The sequence below is a fragment of the Sphaeramia orbicularis genome, chromosome 13 (assembly GCF_902148855.1).
Source record: "Sphaeramia orbicularis chromosome 13, fSphaOr1.1, whole genome shotgun sequence".
Lineage (NCBI taxonomy): Eukaryota > Metazoa > Chordata > Actinopteri > Kurtiformes > Apogonidae > Sphaeramia > Sphaeramia orbicularis.
This window is the reverse complement of record NC_043969.1, coordinates 22,203,669-22,224,863: the sequence shown is the minus strand read 5'-3', so window position 1 is coordinate 22,224,863 and position 21,195 is coordinate 22,203,669. Positions and strand designations below refer to the sequence as shown.

Below are 21,195 nucleotides of genomic sequence, written 5' to 3'. Positions count from 1 at the left end.
CAGGCCAAGGAGCAAGACAAAGAGATGCGAGGGTGGGGAGTGGGGGGGTGGGGGTGGTACAGGGCTTTAGTTGTGCAAAAATAAGGAGTGTAAAGAAAAAGTGGTGAGAAGATAGAAAGGATGATGAAGTGTGGATGAATGTAGAAAAGGAGACACTGAAAAGAAAGAGAGAAGGGACAAAAGTGGAACAGAGAAGGGGGGAAGTAAAAGAGGAGGGGTGTATTAAGCCATGGTTTAAGTCACTATAGAAGCATAGGAATAATACTGAAGTGGTGGGCTATTTGGTTAACCCTAGGGCTTGCACATGCACACACAAACACACACAGGTAGGAACACACACTCAGGTAAGAGCATACACAAACACACACAGGCCAATCATTGCCAACAGCTGTGCCTCCAAGTGTGATATGACCTGTTATAGTGACACAGTACTAAAGTGCACCCCAGGAAAAGCACATGGACACTAATAAACGCAAGAGGAAAACACATATAAACCAATTTAACATGACACAAAAACATGCACACATAAAAAAAAAAAAATAACAGACAGGATACCCAACAATGATCATTGTGATCAACACTAGCATGATAAAAGCCCACATACACACACATGTATGTGCAGAGAAAATACAGACAGACAAATAAACAAACACACGTGGTCACAAATACAGCCACACAAACACAGCACAGTGACTAATATGGGCTGACAGGTAGAATGCAAAATGTGTATGTGCCGGCAAAGGACAGAAGGTAATTTTAGATATGGAAATTTAGGCAGCCAGCAGAATGTGTTCTTGTGTGTGTGTGTGTGTGTGTGTGTGTGTGTGCGTGTGTGTGTGTGTGTGTGTGTGTGTGTGTAGCAGTGTTGTATTGTTATAGATAAACACTGACAACCAGAGTGAAACAAGAAATTACACACATAGTTTAAGTACAGAACATCCTCCAGGCTCCCACTTCCACTGACCTTTCCCCCTAACCGTGACTCCATCTACCGGACACCTTAGGCAAGAGTAGATGTGAACAGGCAATATTACACTTGTTTCCTTGGACTCATTTACTGGACTTATGTTCATGGAATTATCCTATAGGACTTCTCTCCTTCTCTCATTGTACCCCCCCCCTTCAGTAGACTGATGATAACCTTGACAGTCTTTGGAAGTTTTTTATGAGATTTGACATATCACTTTTTTAGTCAATATATCTTCACGTTGTATGTTACTACTTCCCTTTTTCTGATTCACAAGTCATGATACACTCCTGGTTTCCCACAGGCACACAAACACACAGGATCCCTGTAGGATACAGATATGTGATCATCACCTCTCAGAGCTCATCCTCACTGAAAATCAGCGGCTGCTGCCCAATCAATACTGTCCAATCAACTTGCCAGCCAAAGAATAAAATATACAGAATAAAATATTTAATAATAACACACACAGCCACATGCTAACATCATTCAGCAAATAAACACATACAAAAGCTCACATACACTCACAGTACTCACTTTTTCTAGGAGCGGTAGCCATGCCGTGACAAGGTGAAGGTTTTTCAGGCAAAGCCAGTCTCCATTTCGGGAACATTCTCTGAGTGTAGCTAAGGCCACATCAGCCTGCCCCTGACCCATGGAGATCTAGACAGACGGAGAGGGGAAGGCAGAAAGGGCGAGAACACAAGCAGTGGAATGGAAAATTTGATTCCACATTGTAATTTTTTCAGAAGGTAGCGGTACAAACTTTGATTCTGTATTTTAATTTGCTTCTCCTCAAAAGAAGAGACTGGAAAATACTTACAAAGTCTGTTTTTACAATGTGATTTTCTATAAAAGAAGTTCTAAAATGTTACATTTTCTCAATGCCACTGCCACACTGATACCTATTATGTATCAGTGATATTATTTACACATATATTTGACTCTTTTCACTTAATGTATTTTTTCAGGAATCTGCACTGGGTGAAGGTCTAGTGTGCACTGCTTTACCATTTAATAATCAGGTTTACAAGAAAATAATATAGGTTTCAGTTACAACTGTGACTATTAAGTAAAGTGAGGAACCCTTAAATAAGTAATGTCGAAAAAATCTTTTTTAAAAAATCTATTAAAATATCACACTTCCATGGCAGAGCTGTAAAATAGTGAATTTGGAAAGGTAGATGTAAAACAGAAGTGAAAAGGAAGCATTAAAAACATATTTGAAACATAGTCTTAAACAAATCTCATCTATTAAGTTTCCATTACTTTTGAGTAAAATACATTTATTTGAGTTTCAGGCCTTTCCAGAAAATTCTTGATAATTCTGAAAGATTAGACTGCAGGTGCTTACAGTGGAGTTACTTTATGAAAGAGACTGTCTCATCCTCATGCTGGCTCGAGATCTATTACAACTGATGAAGTCTACTGGCAGAGCATTACCCAGACCTTAACCTCCTCCTCCACTGTTTCCATACACCATTCAATAAACTACTACTCTCTCATTTTTACTCATTAGGGTACACGATAGGCTCTACTATGTATTTGTTCTTGTTTCGCTTTCCTTGAGCACTTGCTAATCTGCAATGACTTGTCCATTTTAATCTTGTGATTCTCTACCTCATGATAGTTATCCCTGCCCACAGTTTCTGCAGCTAGTTCTGCGAGCTCCTGGGAGGGATCTGCCCCTGGAGAGATGATGATCAACACTGGCTCCCATTCCAGTGTCTCAGTGTAGAGACGACGCAGGTTCAGAGGAGGGGGAGAGAGCTCTTTCATACCTGCAGAGAAGAGGAGAATGAGATGAGACGAGATGAGATGAGATGAGAGGCGAAGAGAAGGGAGGGTGTTCAAGACAGTAAAGAATCGGTAAAGAGTTATTCAACATTTTATTTAAATTCAGAGCAGAGGTAACAGTCAGAGTAGCAGCCAAGGGGCATTTGGTAAAGGTAGATGGGGAAGAAAGAGACACAGGAGATGTAGACAAATCAGGTGGGAAAAGATGACAGAGCGCGAGAGAAGGAGCGAAGTGTAGATGAGGGTGACGGGGAAGAGATGTTAGGGATAAGAATAAAAAAAGGAGATGGGGAGAGCAGAAGGGAGGCACTGATGGAAAAAGGGAGAGAGGGCAAAAGAGAAAGATTTTTTAAAGAGACAGAGTGAACAAGATTAGGAGGGTGATGCACTGTGCATACTGAGTGCAAGGTATGCAGGAGTATTCACCACACATAGCAGAAGAATACCTTGTCAGCCCCCTGGTGTTGAGAAGCCAGGCTCTTTGTATGTGTGTGCGTGTACATGTGCATGTGCATGTGTGTGTTTTCTCACTTAGCGTTAAGCTTTAATCCCACTGTAATGTATTGAATCACATATCAGATACGAGTTAATAGTGACACACAAGCAGCGGTGTAGGCAGGCACAGCACAAGTGTCGGAGTTCAAATTCCACTGTGACGTTACACATGTATCAGTAGATATCTTTTTCATCCACACACACACACACACACACACACACACACACACACACACACACACACACACACGCGCATGACTCTGTCCTCCAGGTAGACATATATAAACATACACACAGCGCTGTCTTTTCCAGCTGAGGCAACTGCTCCAGCCAAGAACATTCTTTTGGTGTCTGCTGCCAAATGCAATCTGCTGCACTGAAGTACACATACATGTACGCAGACAAGGTCTTGCTTGAGAGCATCTCGGGGCGACCTTTTGCTGCATTGCCATAGCAACACTAAGAACAACAGTCATCTGACCACATGGCTTATGATGTCTGACTACAAAACAGAGAGCATTTACAGAATGTGCCCGTACACAAATAGATACACACTAGCTTTGACTTGGGCTGGTAATCAGTATTCATGCAGCAAACCCCTGCCTCTGAATAGCAAAGTTCACCTTGGGTTTTATGACACGCAATCAGGGCAAAGAGGAGCCAAGATAAAGGTAGTATTGCCCCAATCTCCCTATGATTCCAACACCGCTTAGTGGAACAATAAACGACTAGGGAATTACTGAGTAGCATGACTTGGTCAAACACAGAACTTAACATCAGGGTTATCTATTAACAGATTTTAATTTGCATTTATGTGCTGATTATTGAACAAAATGGGGCATTCTCTTGGTAAGATAACACTGATAGGAAACCTAACTGAGTGACAGAGTGAGAGGTTTTTTTTTTCTTAATGAAAGTGTATATGTGTATTTTAGAAGTGGAGTGAGCAGCTCAGTGAGTGAGACCAAGAGCGTGTGTGTTTGTGCAGTTGTGTTCACCCAGGCATGCCTGTGTGCGTGAGTAGTGCCCAGGACTGGACTGGGGGGATTGAGTGAGATTAGCTGTAAGAGGATTACAGACCATGCCTCATTAGCATACTGATTTACTGCCAAAAACACATACACACAAATCTCTTCTTTCTGTTTTGTCTGTCTCTCTTGCTTTCTCACACCGACAGACACTCTCACCCACCTCATGCACTTGTACACACACTACACCTTCCTCAGTGGGTTCAGTTGTCGTTCAAGGAGTTTAAAGATTATCTCTTTATCACAATAGAGTACAGATACATTTATTCATTTGATAGATATTTCTGTCCGAAGAGGCGTATAAATAAGGATGTGAATATGAGCTGCAAACAAGAGTCACTATAAAGATAGATTGATTAGCTCGAAGTATGGGTATCCACAAACGCATATTTGAAATCCCTCAGACACATAATTAGATCAATACACATATACTGACTGCACTGTTATCCTCGTGGATTTTGTTTCAGTTTAAGTGCCTTTATGGTGCAATGGAGGCCTTCCCTCACTGTAACCACTTACAGCTAATGGAAAAAATGGTGGTTAAGGAAAAAAGACATGATTATTGTGACAGATACCAGCTAATTTAAGTTTATGACACAGAAGTATGCAACCATTACTCTTTCGAGATATCTAATCTGAATTATACTTTGTGAAGCCTCGTTGGCGCAGTAGGCAGCGCGTCAGTCTCATAATCTGAAGGTCGTGAGTTCGAGCCTCACACGGGGCAGTTGTTTTAAGACAATGGATTCCTTAAATAAACCATAAATAGAATTGCCACTACAAAAAGTACTGTATGCTTAGACACAAAGCTGTTATGATTGTACACTTGCAGTGCAAATGTAAAAATGACAGCAAAATCTAATGATATGCTGAAAAATGTGTCATGTACACTACGACAGTATTATTATTAGCACCACAGCAGCTGCACAACAGCTGACACTGAGTGTCAGTCTATAGAGCTTCTGCTCTCAGCAAGTGAGGCAGTGGCAGTATTTAGGCTCATCTGAAAGTTCATTTGTAATATATGTGGTTAATGTCGATATAATTCCATTTTTAGGAGATTCTTTGGACATGAACATGTGTCTCATTTGCTGTATTTATTGCCTGTGATTATAGTCTGCTGGTCTTTAGAAAAACATTCTTTGTGGTCAAGATGTATGCTCCAAAGAAACAGAGGACTTAATCTTAAATATTATGAGAAGAGGATATCTGGAGGTTTTGGGACATGTGCAGATATCAAATAGTTGACTTTTTTTTTTTTTTAGAAAGTATTTAAGGGAATGAAAGAGGGAGGCTGTATTCACAGTGAAACTTTTTATTGAAATCAGGGTATGCATGGCTACATGTAAAAAGGAATTGCAGTGAGCAATAATTTTGATTTGTTATGTCACCAGTAGATAGGAATTACATTTTTTACAGAAAAAATGGCAAAATTGTTCATGTTCGTGTAAACATAGTCACTTTATTTATTGAGTGCAAAGGTCAACAATTTATGCAGCTTTACAAACTTGTCCTGATTAATATGATTTAAGCCACTTCCTGAAGTCATTTGGTCAGGTAGTGCATTTGGACTGATTTTAGGTGCTGTATACTTTGTGGGACAGTGTCAATGGCAGTGTGTCAGTTTGATAAATTTAGCTCAAGCTTTATAGTCACCTGCTGATATCACCTGAAGACAAAATACATTAGTACAACACAATGTAAAATATTAATTTTATGGTTAAAATTCAAAGCTGGTTTGTCACTGCCAACAGAAGTGCCTATAGTCTGCAGTTTCTCCCACTCATCTGTGTTTGTATTACGCTATACTACATCATACCTCTTACTCATTTATGCATGACTGATGCGCTTTGAACTGTTGTGCAGGATCATGAGCCTCTTTGGTGTAGTAGGTAGTGCGTAAGTCTCATATTGTAGGCTGTGAACTCAAAGTCTTCCACAAAGCAAATGCTTTAACAGCAACTACGGGTTTTAAACACACTTGTGAAAAGTATTAATCTGCACTAATCTGTAGAAAGGAGAAATTAAAAAACACAGAAATGTCACTTCCTCAAACTGAACTCCTCTCAGTATCAAATTCTAAAGGGCAGTGGTGTGAATATGCTTTATCAGCACCAGTGCTTTGTGATTAACATATTTCTAAAAAAAAAAAAGGCATGGTTAACAGACAGTTAATTCTGCGTAGTTCTTTTAAAATGACTTCACCTTTTTCTGCAGCACTGCAGACAACTGACCTTATGGAGCTGTTAACAGTGTGCATGTACTTTTAAGCATTAAAAATGAACCTTAAACCTAAAAATATGTTGAATATGCTGAAAATCAGCAACAACAGAAATACTGTAATATTACCTGATTATTTGATATGACAGTTGTTCAAACACTCATCCATGCCTGTCTCATTTGACACAGCTTTGCAATTTGCTTGATCAGCACCAGTGGTTGGTTATTTGCATATTTATAAGATAAGACATTACAGTTAACTCTGTGCAGTTCTTTGAAATGCATTAATGTTTTTCTGTAGCATTGCAGACAGCTGACCTTAAGAAGCTCTTAACAGCATGCATCTTCTTTCATTCTTTAAATGCTAAAGCTTCACCTTTAAGGTTAGAAACAAGACTGTGCATTAACACCTTTCAATCAAACTAAATAAACTAAGACTTTAATATGTTATGAGTGTTTGACATGACAACTATTCAGTCTTGTCTGTGACCCCCAGTCTCTTTTGTCTTGGTTGAATGACTTGGTTGCAAAACAGTGATTGTAATCTTTATGTGAAAAGGTAGTATGCAGATATGTGTGATTCACAGACACTGATAAAAGAAGTCAGATTATGAAGGTTTTAAGCCTCGTTGGCGCAGTAGGCAGCGCGTCAGTCTCATAATCTGAAGGTCGTGAGTTCGAGCCTCACACGGGGCAGTTGTTTTAACAAAGTGGATTCCTTAAATAAACCACAAATAGAATTGCCACTACAAAAAGTACCAAACGCATTTGTTTCAAGAAAAAGTATGTAGGAGGACACCAAAGTTGAATTATGTCCATGAAGCCAATCCCCCCATCATACAGATTTGACCATTTTCTTTCAGCGTTTTGGTTAATCAGTTTCATGTTAGAGTCTCTGCACAGTAGCTGTCAGAGGATTAGATCAGATCAGATCAGATCAGATTAGATTAGATTAGACTAGATTATATTAGACTAGATTAGACTAGAGTAGATTAGATTAGACTAGATTAGATTAGATTAGACTAGATTAGATTAGATTAGACTAGACTAGATTAGACTAGAGTAGATTAGTTTAGACTAGATTAGATTAGATTAGACTAGAGTAGACTAGATTAGATTAGATTAGGTTTGATTAGATTTGATTACACTTTCTCGATCCCACAACAGGGAAATTCACTGGTCAATATAATTCCCCATTCATTACTTATCATGTATTCTTTTCTAAAAAATGAAAAATACATCATTCACTCAAAATAAAGATTTTGTCCCACTAACACATGAATCTCAGAAGATTCTGAGTCTGACTGAATTGAACACTGCTCTCAGTCAAGCATCTCATCTCTTCATTCTGTTCAGTGACAACATACCTCTTAGTCATTCATGGATGGAGACACATCCACTAGACAGACTTCCATGTGACATGTGTTATTATTTCTTAATTTGTTGTATTCCTTGTTGTTTGGTTCCTAATCTATCCCAAGTATTTACTACTGGTAATGACTGTCATTATACAAACATATGTTGTAAATATGGTGTGCAGCAAGAGTACACTACAATGTATAATTAATACACTGTTATTCTGTCTTTTTTTCAATGTTGCAGTTGATTGTGAAAGTGTTCTTGGTGCAGTGGGCAGCGTGTCAGTCTCATAATCTGAAGGTGGTGAATTTGAGCCTCACACAGGGCAGAAATTATGTCATGGTGAAGAAAATAAACTTTACATTTAGTCAACCATCATGTGGAGCTGTGATACAGGCACTGCAATATCTTGACACAACCTGGATTCACTACACTACATAAAAAATCAAATCTCTTGCTAAATCATCTCAGTTTTGGGTTTGTCACTTAACATCCCATATCACCACTGGTGGCCAAAACTACAGCAGGGTTACAAATTATATGTCCATGCAATATATGCAAAATACATTACGTATAAGCACAGAAATCCAGATCATTTCGTATGTATCACAAAAATACCTAGATTGCTACATGCATGTTTTTTTTTTGTTACTTTGAAGTTAAATTGTCTGGAAAATTACTTCTGGCACATCAATGAACAGATGAATGCCCGTGCTCTGTTTTGTGAAAAGAAAAAAAAAAACATCCTCCAACAGACAGAATATAAAGCCCATAGGTCAAAAAACACATAACAGACTTCTAAACCTTGTCACACACCTTATATAAGTCAGTTTAAGTATATTCACATACTGAACGTACATGAACACCTGCATATTAGTTTCTCCTGACACCAATTAGTAGTGTCGCTGATAGTGCAGTCAAAAGCTAACACACCATTAGGATTATCTGCACTAAATGAATGGGCTCATTAAGCACAATAAACTAACCACTCTCCAGCAACATCATAGCGTGTGTGTATATGTGCATGTGAGCATGTGTGCTAATCTATGTTTGTGTTTGTGTGGAAGAGAGACTGTGACAAATGGAGACAGAGAGAGAGAGAGAGAGAGAGAGAGAGAGAGAGAGAGAGAGATAAAGTATGTGTTGGTGTCCTTATACTCGAGGCCAATGACAGTGCAGTAGCATTCTAACACTGAAGAAACAATGAAAAGACAAATGATGAGCAGAGGAAGTGCATGAAAAGCTGTGGGTATATGCTTGAGTGGAGACTGACGGCAGAAGTAATGCAAGGGTAAAGTATTTTGGTAGATGAATCAAATGTAGTTTTAATGATGTTGTGTTTAAGGCTGCATGTGCGTTAACTTTCTATTATTTAGAGAATATTCAGGCCAATTACCAAACCTTTATCAACATTGCTTTGCTTTGTAGAAAACAAAAATACAGTTGGTTATTGTAGGCAGTTATTAAGTTGTTGATTTGTTTAACCTAACCTTCTGCAAAATGCTTCATAAGTATGCAAAACAAATTATAATGTAATAGAAAAATCTTACACTTACCCAGCGCATGGGAGGCAAAGGCTGCCATAGCACTCTGAAGTCGGTCTGGTCTGACTGCCTGGACCAACAACAACTGGAGAGAAAACAGAGTAAAGAATATAAAAAAGATAGTTATTTATAGATTTATTAATAAGTGTAGTGTATCCAAACAGTCAGGTTAAGAAATAATATTATAAGGATAAGGATAAAGAATAAATTAACTGAAAACTTTCTCTTAGAATCTGAGGCATATAGTGACAAGTGCACTGGGTACTATTTCTACACTAATAGTTAAGTAAGTCATATGATTATAGCATGTAAATAATATTTAATTTTAAATTCAGTTCTAATTCCATATTTATATTAATATTTATATCAATACCAAATTTCTTATTTTTCTCTTTACACTTCATTTTTCACTTGTTTGTGGTTCTCTCTACCTGTCTTTTTCTCTGCACTTGCTTGTTGTATGTTGCTGTTAACTGTGAGATTTCTCCACAATGGGATAAAGTCTTATCTTATCTTATCTTATCTTATCTTATCTTATCTTATCTTATCTTATCTTATCTTATCTTATCTTATCTTATCTTACGTCAAGAGGGAAACATGTTAATACAGTCTTCAGGAAGAGAAAGTACACCATCCTTGAATTCTGTGGTTTTATATCCTTACCACTTCCTAAAGAATTAAGATGGTAAGTAGTGGTCAGGTGTTATGTTATGAAAATGCCTTTGATTTATCAGTCATCAGCAAATACGATCATCTCTATTAAAGTAGATATTTTTTGCAGTTTGTTGGTTTAGACCAGTGGTTCTCAAACTTTTTACAGTGGAGTACCCCCTGAAATCAAATTAGGCAAAATTTGTTCCTGTGCCGGAGGTGTCTGTTTGTATTTTCAAAACTTTGTAAACAAACAACATATATTTAACTGTAATATATAAAAAATAACACATTTTAAAGTAAATTTTGTGTGCAAAATATAAACTGAAAAGTGCCCTCTTTCTCTGATAAGAAAAATAAATAAATTGATCATTAATTAATGAACCTTTCATCAACAAAAATAATTACTTAGCTACTCAAATAAGCTCATTTTGAATAATATAAAATAGAAATGTTCTTAAAATGTTACCAAAGCTTAAACAAGATGATTGTCAATAAAACTATTATATGAATGTATTTATTGTGTGTTATATTTCAGCATTAATTCTCATTATTTGGTTTGTATTCGGTACATGATGACTTATTTAATGTATTTTTCCAAGAACATTTCAAGTACTCACTGGGCTTCATCCAAGTACCCCTGGAGCTACACATACCCCACTTTGGGAACCCCTGGTTTAGAGCATTCAATTGTAGGTTAATACAATGCCAAGGAGGAAAGGCATCAGCAAGGAGCTTAAAGGGGCAATTGTTGCTCCACGTCAATCTGGGAAGGGTTCTAAAGCCATTTCCAGGCAATTTGAAGCCCATCATTCTACAGTAAGAAAGATCTTCGCAAGAGTGGATGTCTCAGCAAATTCACCCCAAGGTCAGACTGCACGATGCACAGAGTAACTATAAAAACCCAAGAGCTACATCTCAGATTCTACAAGCCACAGTTAGCATGATGAATAATAAAGACTATTACAGTACAATTAGAAAAAAACTGGGCAAATACAGCTTGTTTAGCCATACATAATAATTATTCAGATGGTAACGTTATCTTTTAAAAGTCTTGGTAGTTTATGAATCGAGATAAGAAAAATATAGCCAACCTGCTTTTTGAAGAGAATCATATCTTTTTGAATGTAAGAAAACACATTACATCCTTAGTCACAAAGAAAGGGATAAAGCTACAGCAGATTCCAATGGCATCTGGCCAGAGGAGAAGTTAAGGCTAACATTTCTGACTATAAGGAGTCAATTAGGAAAGATCAACACAGAACATGAATCTGCAAAGAGAATCATCTTTGTCTGGATTTCAAGAAAGTTAGTCTAAATCCTAAAGAAAATCAAGTTTTAAGGTCTAGGACAAAATATGAGTAATTCTTCAAATTTAAGAGGCGTCTTGTCTTAACATACTCATATTTGGACAGATCTGTCCATCATCCACATTTTGACCAGTGAGTTCTATGTAGCACCTTATATTTAAAAAATGTCAGCTTTGCAAAAGGTGTGTTTAAGCATATACTATAAACAGCTTAATCCACCTGCAGTTGCCAAGCAATCAGAGTTTTGGCAGTCAGATGAACATCAAGACCCGTGAGCTGCTCAGAAATCTTGGACATGAGTGATTAATGAAAGGGAAATTCATTGGAGTTAAGTACTTCTTTGATTCTTTTTGTGAACACAAATTAATAATTGAATGATTATGTCAACACGTATCAGTCAAGTAGTAAACATCTGAGTATAGAGATAAGTGTCTGCTTTTTGAGATGCTTTGAAATTAAATTAACAGGAGATAAAATCAAGTCCTTTGCCAAGGTTTCATGTGTGAGTTTGTCTGCCTCAACCAAAAAAATCCAGGCATAAATCAGATCTAGGAACAAAAAAAATAAGAAAGTAATGCTGCAACCCAAGCCGTAAAAATAGGTAAGCCAGTTCTCATTTTACCTTTAGATACACTTCAAATGTGTTTTTCTGAATTCAGCTCTCTCATTTCTGAGCTATTTTGACAATTTCCAGAAATGTGCACAAATAGTATTGTGCTGAAATACAATATTCTTGGCAGTGATACTGAATTTCTTGACTGAAAGCTGACCTGTTGGAATGGAGTAATCTTCTTGACAATGGAGGATGGGATTTCCTGTTCACAGTGTGAACTCTGAGAGAAGGACAGCCAAAGGTCTAAGTCATTCAAACACAGGGACTGGTAGAGGGCTGGGAAAGTAGCCTGTGAAAGACAAAAAGCAGAAGTAGAAAAGAATTAAAAACAAATCAAGATATAATCTAACGCTATTTTTCCCATCTATTAGGAATACACCAATCATATCAATACATCAACCACAGCATGATGACCACTGACAGGTGAAGTAGTAATTATTTTGTTTATTTCAGTACAATAGGACCTGTCGGTGGGACATATTAGGAGGCAAGAGAACATGTAAACCTTGAAGTTGATGAACTGGAAAAAGCAAAATGGCCAAGGGTAGGAATCAAGGCACCTTTGACAAAGGAGAAAGTATGATGCCATCTGCAGATGCTGTTGGACATCCCTAGTGTAAAGTGATTAGTACCTACCAAAAGTATCTAAAGAACAACAACCAGACCTTAACCAATCAAGGATCAATGACACAATAACATTATTACCACCTGTCTAATATTGTGTCGTTCCACCTTTTTCCACAAAAACAGTTCTGACCCAAGACCTGGACTCAACCAAACCTCTGAAGGTGTGCTGTGGTATCTGGACTGAAATGTTAGCAGCAGATCCTTGAAGTCCTGGAAGTAGAGGTGGACCTCCATGGATCAGACTGATTTGTCAAATACCTACCACAGATGCTCAATTGTGCTGAGATTGGAATGTCCCTCCTTAGTCCATTTCTGGACTGTACTAACCACTGCAGACCAGGAACATCCAACAAGACCTGCAGATGTGGAGATGCTCTGATCCAGTCATCACCGTTACAATATGGACTTGGTCAAAGTCACTCAGTTCCTTACATTGATCATTTTGCTTCTTTCATCACATCAGCTTCAAGGACTACATATTCACTTGCTGACTAATATATCCAACCCAGTGAAAGGGGTCACTGTAATGAAATAATCAATATTATAACCCTGTCTCCTGTCAGTGGTCAGAATGGTTTGGCTTATCGTTGTATATCCAAATTCCCAAATGTGCCATTTAAACAGTACATAATTTAAATAATTTAGATTTTGTCGTAAGTATGAAAATACATGACAGACTCTTTACTTTTAAAATGGCCACAGCTGCATGCCTCTCCTGATCAATCCAAGAAGGGAACTCCTGTTAATAGAGTAGAGGTAAATACTTAATAGTAAATAAAATAGTAAAAAAAATGCAGTTTCTTTTTAGTGGATACAAAACTCTCTTACCTCTTTTTTAAACATTTCTCCTACAATAGATCCAATGAAGACGTCCCATTCCTATAATAGTGGTGTTCATTCATCAGTCAAATTATATTTTTCTTTTTACATTTCAGTTGTCGTACATATCTGTTAATGGTATTCTACAAAATGCAGTTGGGTGCACCTATGAAACTGGTCCCTAAAAACAGGACAGAGGGGCTAAAAATTTAAACAAGATGTAGATTAATGTTTTGAAGCAAGTTTGGAAGCAGTTTTGGTCTACGTTAAAAATAAATATTTACTGAGGTAAAAAAGAAACAATTTTTCAGGTAAAACACATTTTATATTATTTTTATACAAAAATCTGCATGTAACATGATAAAAAGGACACAAAAACTATGTGCTACTATTATTTCAAATATCTTTTTATTCAGTGGACACAGTGGGTTACACATGAAACCTGGAATGAGACTTCCAATTCCTGAAAAACCCACGTCTGAATTAGAAAAACCACTAGGATTGTCAAATTTAACACAGTGTCTTTATTTATAGTGCTATATAAGACCATTTTAAGCCATGTTTTCAGGATAAAATGCACTCACACCTAGGTAGTTTTTCATGTCCCAATTTTGGTCCTATTTTTGGCTCCAATATTTTATCAAAAATTCATTAATTTTGGGATGGCTCAGAGCAAGAGTATACATTTTTTGCATTTATCTGAGGTCATCATTAGGTACATCCTGGGGAGAAATATGTCTAAATTTTTCTTTTATTTTTGGGTCTAAAAAAGCTGGCTAAGTGCCAGGTACCAAAATGAACCCAGTTTCAGCACCCAGTTAAGTTTATAAAAACACTTACATTTTCCTGGAAGAGTTCAGGGTGCATGCCTTTCACAAAGTGCATAGCAAACATCAACTGGTCGACCTGAGAAGAAGAGGAAAGAGAATGAGGTATACCCAGAATATGTCACATGGAAAAACAGGCTCTTCTGCCATGTTCAAAGCCTGAAAAAGAGACAGGCAAAATAGAGCAGAAAAAGTTAAAATCATTTCATATTACTGCTGTCGATAACGGTGGGTGATGCAAGAAGACCTGGTTCAAGTTTCATGACTCATTATTTTCTTATAGGTTTAAACTCCAAGGGTGTTTTATTTATTTTTAACCAACTCATACCAAACCAAACACCTGAAGACGTCCAGTAGTTCTGAATTATTTTTGAGACAGACAGATATATTGTCCAAAAAGTATGGTATTAGATTTTCTTACACTTTTAGTAACTATGAAACTTTTGTGACTACTGAAGTCTAATGAGAAACATTAAGGACAGTTTTCCTTGTAGTACATAGTTGATATTTCAGAGTACAGTTGTGTAAAAAATTATTAGACCATCAAAAGTCATCAAAAACAATGGTTATGCAATCAAGTACTCAATCCTGTGTGTATCATGTGACTAAAACAGACAGAAAAGAAAACATGGAATGCCTAAAAGCATTGTTTTTTGGCAGTACAATGTCATAGCAATTGATGTAAGAACTTAAGTGATTTTGGCTACTATCAAGAAAAGCATGGAAAATGCCAAGATATCAGCTCTGAAATTAAACTCTTATGAGCTATTTTTGTTGTTATCATTATATTTGTCCAAATAAATGTACCTTTAGTTGTACCAGGCATTAAAATGAACAAGAAATTGAAGAAAATAAGGGACGTCTAATAATTTTTTCCACGACTGTATATACTATTGTAGCGTGAATTGTTCAAGTAGCATCATAATATATTATTGCATTCTTGGGTGTTGTAATACATTTATAATTGATTTTCAGACATTTCTGCTCCAAATACCGATGCCATTACACTCAATCACCACATTTAATAACAAACAGTGCACCTACTAACATTTGCATTGAAATACAGCCACGCTGCTTATGTGCTGGTCATGCATATTTATGTAAATCTCATTTCATGCACTTAACGACAAGCTGGCAAAGCCTCACAAACAAGAAGAAGCAAGCAATTCAGTCTGACTTCTCACTGCTGTGTTTTGTAAATGACTGTGACTGCGTTAACTGTGTTAATTAAATCAGTTTGGCTATTCACAGATTGCTACCAAATGATGGGGCATTTGCTGAAAAATCATCCAAATAAAGGAAAAGTTAGTCTATCTGAAAACATCTCCTTTGGAAATATCTTGTTAAAGTACAGACTGACTGCTAAAAAAACCCCTACAGAATTACAACATTACTGATGGAGATTAGACTCAATTATCATGCATAATTTGTAAATGAACCTTGTGCTTATCGTGTTCAACTCATCTGGGACCAGGGGAGATGTTTCTTTGTCCAGCAGTTATCGCAACATGAGATCAGGGGTCACATGCTTAATTAATTAATTTTTTTGTCAGGAATCTGAGCACATGCAAAAACCAACTAAAAACAATGCAATAAATCAATAAACAAAAAAAACAAATCAAACATCCAAGAAAATGACTGAAATAAACATACAAAAAGACTTTATTCCAAGGGTTGATCAGCAAGGTCTAAGTGTTCCTTCTTTGTCTATTCCATACTGTTGTTTTATCTACAGTTGTAAAAGCAGTGTTGGACCAGAGTGCTACACACCCATGCCTTTTCTGAGACCATCTCCATGGTTCATCTCTTGATCTGATGTTTAAATGATTTACACCAAACTGCGAAGCTCAAGTTTATCTACTGAACTGGTGGAGGATACAACGACACAGTGAGCAAAGCAATGTGAGAGGACTGATCAAAAAAAAAGAACAGCAGCATGACCTGGATATTTGTATGAATATATCAGAGAGTATGTCACTTTTTTTTCCAATATTATTGTGCGTACATGTATATTTTAGGGAGAAATAAAGCAAACAGAGTGCAATGAGTATAAAAGAAGTCTGCCTGTGTGCTTATATGTGTATTACTCTCATGCTAACACTATGACAAGACAGGAACCCCAGTAGACAATACAACCTGGAATATGTCACACATCAACACACCACTTACTCAGACTACTGCACGCCAACAAGAGATGTGTCGACATTCCTAAAGTAGATTCATGCATAGACCACCTCACATGCATGCATACATACATGAAAAGCTAACTTAACAGATGTTCTCAGATATTTATATATTATGCACATAGTCTTGGAAGTAAAAAAAAAAAAAAGAAAAAAAAACAACAACTTTTAATTATTTTTGGTTTGGTTTCTTATATTTCCAAAAACTTAGCTTTCACATTGCTTCATTCTACTTTTATATCTACTTTAATATTGACTGAAGTGTTAATTAACTGAATTCGCTTAACATACGCTTGGCAAATTAACATCAATAAAATTTTTGTCCATGAGATGTGCCAAATCAATATTTGCTAGCCCTGATTCATTATCACAGCTTTGATGTGTCTAGGTACACTCAATCAATATCTTATTAAGCTGAATCATTTGTGTCTGCGTTGAGATTGTGTTGGAACACATATATGAAATAGATTAAGCGGGTGCCACTGGAATACAAATACAGAGATAAAACACAGGCAGAATTGTGATAGTTGTGATATTTTCATACATGTATGATATACTTTCAGCTCGATACCCTTCTCTACTCGCTAGTCTTTTTAATTCTTATTACTGTCCTTATTATATGTCCTCTTCTACTCATTATACACCTTTATCTTTTCACCAGACGCCTTCTTTCACCTCTCTGCACACTGGAGTTATCTCTCAGGTGGCACAGATGGGGTTGTGGACAAGAACACTGATAATGTATTCGAACGTTTCCTCTCTGCTAATAACAGAACCACTAACTAATGTATATGTGCATGTGTATATGTGTGAGATAACCTACAGAGGGCTGACAAGCATCTAGCAGCCACCATGACTTTGCTTGAACCCGCAACGTCATTACCATAAAGGACAGCACATACACAAACACACAAAAGAAAAAGAAATTGCATTTACCATTTACTGCCTGATCGATGCACTGATTGCTGTGTTGGTCAATATCTGACACTTCATTACTGTGTTTGTTGACAAGCTTTGGTCCTGAAGAGTGTAAATGTATGCATTTCTAACTGTGCTGCGGTCTAAACAAACCATTAGACAACCAGTAGTATGAACAGTAATATTGGTATAAAATCCCAAATATTTCTGTATATGATCAGGGCTTGAGGGGGAAAAAAAAATGTTTGTTCCACATTTAGCTTATTCAGTGGATACCTGGCTTACTAACTGGGTAGAAGGATGGATTTAACACGGTGTAATTGAAGTGTTAAAGATAATATATGCAAATTAAACTGTTAACATTCCAAAGTATGAGACAGTTGTATATATATATTATATAGCTAATAGGTAGCTAATGTCCTATTTTTCTTTATATTAGTGTAATTGTTTTCCCTTTTTAGATAAAAACAACAATAAACGTATTCAAATCCAGTGATTCATTGAGGGACTATATTTGAACTTGTCACATTTCTTTTGCCCATGATGAAGCACAATGACATTAATTTTAGCATTCATCTTTTAAAGCAAGAGAAATAGTCTTTATAGTATACATTAAACATATCATATGGATCAACGACAGGCTTTTTGAGATGCTGAAAAGCTCACTGATTGAATTTCTGTACGTGAATAAATTTGTGTATTACCTTAAATAGTGAGCGACACACATACTCGTACACCATATTCTTTAAGCTGGCTTCCAAAGCAGCAATCCGGGATTCAGTAGTCTCTGCTTCCTACATAAATAAAGACAAAAAGAGTAAAGGGTTGTTAATTTGGTGAAATAATGTTAGACTACAATATTCATGGTCCATTTTTTTGATTTTCCAAACTTTGACAAAGATATGACTTAAATATTTTACAGTGCAGTGTTTCTGTGTGGGTCAGTCTGGTTGAATGTGTTTATGTTATTGTTGCTCTTTGTCACCTGGATAATGTGAGGCAAAAAAAGAAGAAAAAAAAATAATAAGACAATCAACTAGAGACATCACCAAAATATTATAAAGAGCATCATAAATTATTTTATTGGGGGAGTCAGAAGAGAGGAAGAGAAAAATGATCAAAAGGAAATAAAAATAGTTAAACAAGAGAATTAGAGCAGCCACAGAGAGAAAAAGAGTAAAATTCCTGACGGATTTTTCTCTTTGTCCTCTTTTCCTCATTCATCCTACTGTCCCTCTGCCTGAATTACTGCTGTTTTCAGTCTTTTTTAATGCTGAAATGTCACCACTGTTTACTACAATAAATACATATATAGTAGATGTGTAAATATGTCCTTTCATGCAGATTTCATGTAGTTATCTGAGTTTTTCATAACAGAACTTACCATGTGTGTATTTGTGTCAGACAAGAACACTGACAAGTGTCCCCTAAACCTCAGGAACCATCTGCATTTGCTTATGGCAAAACAAACGTGCTCACTCAATTCAACAAACATGTCAACTACACAATGGGAGACTGATTACATAAATCAGTGCCGTATTCTTTATAAACTTACTGGATATGCCCTCAGACCTACTTATACACAAACACACATACAGAACAGTGGTGACCAGCTGCTGCCTGGTGACATTCTTGGATGACAGCATTGGCTCTAACAACCCACACAGGATTTGGGGAATTAGTGCTCAATCAGTCAGCCCAACGCCCGTGTGCCGATGCTTGTGTATGTGTTTTGGTTATTGGGCAGTGTTTAGGGCTCAGATGGAGGAGCAAACAGCATGATAGACAGTCCATGACGCTCTCCAGCTGCACAGGTCAGACTGATAAACTCACTTAAAAAAGCAAAAATGAGCCAAAATAAATCAAGCTGACCTTTGGTGAAATACATTTAAAAATAATCTTCATAAAGCCAAGGGAAGCTCATCAAAAATAAATAGAGTTGAAACAGTTCAGATATCAAGTAATGCATGACATACAGTAGTGCCAACCCAGCACTATTTAAGCCTTTTTAACCTGCCCATATTCAGTTTTCTACATACACAACAATTGATTCTATTTCAGACTAAAATGTTAAGCTGCTTTAACAACCTGAGTTGGAAGTTGGTCACGACATTCTGCTTACTAAATAAAGATTTCTGATTACAGAAATGATTTTCTTTTGCCTTTTTAAATGTCTTATATTGCTACATCTTTCTTATTCAGCATCCTCTCACAGGTTTTTCCTCGCTGACGAATAATTATGCAGTGTTGAAGAAAACCTAGTGAAGCTCTACCTCCCAATACCAATAACCATATTAATATGCAGATATGATCTAGTGTCTGACGTTAAGCATCTCAGGGTGTTATTAACAGATATGACCATGTTTTAGATCATCTCCTATAAAATGCAACATAGAATAAACTTTCAACGGTAATACTTTAAGCATTTAATAAATAATGCTGAGTAACATATGTTGTCGACATATTTTTACTATGTGTGGGTGTGTGGTGTGAAGTTATGCTACCCCTTGAGCTAAGGCTAAAAAACTGCCATACTTTTACAAACTGTTTTGTATGAAGATAGTGTATTAGCTGCTTCCAGTTCAAGGGCATTTTGAAAACCAGTTGATTTTTAGAGCACTTTTAAGAGAGAAGCACATGTTGGAGTGTTCACCTTCTTGGCCTGAAGAGCTCTTTGAAACAGGCGCAAAAAAGAAGCAAGACTGAATCGGTACATGTTGTTGATCTTGGACAGGTCCGTGATGACAAAATACATCTTGCTGGCACTCTCTGCAAGAGGTAGGTAGGCATCCCGCTCCTAAAGTAAAAAAAAAAAACCAAAACAATAGAGGGACAATAAAAAACAAAGGAAGCAGAAAAAGGACAGTAAAAATTTTAGACAGTGTTTCCGATAATACAACAGATGGGTGGCACAGAAATGGGTATAAATAAGTAGAAGAGTAGAAGAGAAAATGTGTATTTCAATCAAGATGGAAGGAGTGAAAGAAATGAGGATAGACAGGGTGAGGTGTGATAAGATGCAGAAAAAAGTGTCCCGTCCATATGAGAAGCAGAGAAGGGATAATAATAATAAATAAATAAAAACACTGAGGAGAGTCAGAAACAGTTTTGGTGTAACACTGCACCCTAGAGGATGACTATGTAATGCACCTACCACAGCTTATGCATTAACACAGTCTGGAAAGTACGGCAATTTGTGCAGTTGCACTTCTAACGTATTCAAGTAGGTTATATTATTGTGTAATATTATTGCTATGATGCAAAAAATTATATATAGATATAGATAGACTTTATTTCAAACATAAGTAGGCAAAAAAAATTCCAGAGCAAAAAACTACTTCAACATTGTGATAAAAAAGCCTCAACATACATAAATGATTAATAATAAATGGTACAGATACACTGAACCCCGTGTCAATATTTGTTGCCCTTGGTGTCCTTCTTGTGAGTGTAGCAGCTATTGTAAAGGAGAAATAAAGTAATGTAATCATTAAAATGTCTATACTGAATCTGACACAATTACATAGGTAATGTCACTTTTTAGTTTTTCCATTACCATTACCTTTAAATAATGCTTTTATATTCAAATGAAGCCACATAACCACTTGTTCTGTGTAAGGGCATATGAGACATATGAGTACAGTACCTGGTCCAGAGACGCCTGCAGCCTGTGTGATTCCAGCAGTGACTCCTGGATCAAAGCACTGCTTGCCTTGGTCTGGTTCAGACTGTCTATCAGCTCCCTGTTTTCCAGAATATTCCCCTGTGCTGTAGCCAAGGTCTGGGAGATACAGATGGACAAGTGAGGATAAGGCAGAGGCAAAGTGACAGAATTTG

The 21,195-nt window shown here is 36.8% G+C and overlaps 1 protein-coding gene and 2 non-coding genes across 6 annotated transcripts in view; 2 read left to right on the top strand and 1 right to left on the bottom strand.

The window, feature by feature from the left end:
* dync2h1 (dynein cytoplasmic 2 heavy chain 1) overlaps positions 1–21,195 on the bottom strand; it is a 103,447-nt gene that overhangs the window by 28,103 nt on the left and 54,149 nt on the right. For all 4 annotated transcript variants that reach the window (XM_030151685.1, XM_030151684.1, XM_030151683.1 and 1 more), the window contains 10 exons: positions 21,005–21,139; positions 20,012–20,155; positions 18,063–18,152; positions 14,271–14,336; positions 13,440–13,490; positions 13,297–13,350; positions 12,142–12,273; positions 9,423–9,495; positions 2,588–2,748; positions 1,505–1,630 (listed from right to left, as the gene is read on the bottom strand). In XM_030151685.1, coding sequence (XP_030007545.1) covers positions 1,505–1,630; positions 2,588–2,748; positions 9,423–9,495; positions 12,142–12,273; positions 13,297–13,350; positions 13,440–13,490; positions 14,271–14,336; positions 18,063–18,152; positions 20,012–20,155; positions 21,005–21,139 — 1,032 coding nt within the window. The remainder of the gene's footprint in view (positions 1–1,504; positions 1,631–2,587; positions 2,749–9,422; positions 9,496–12,141; positions 12,274–13,296; positions 13,351–13,439; positions 13,491–14,270; positions 14,337–18,062; positions 18,153–20,011; positions 20,156–21,004; positions 21,140–21,195) is intronic.
* On the top strand, positions 4,942–5,014 carry trnam-cau (transfer RNA methionine (anticodon CAU)). The gene has a single exon. It is a non-coding gene; the product is annotated as a tRNA-Met (tRNA).
* On the top strand, positions 7,131–7,203 carry trnam-cau (transfer RNA methionine (anticodon CAU)). The gene has a single exon. It is a non-coding gene; the product is annotated as a tRNA-Met (tRNA).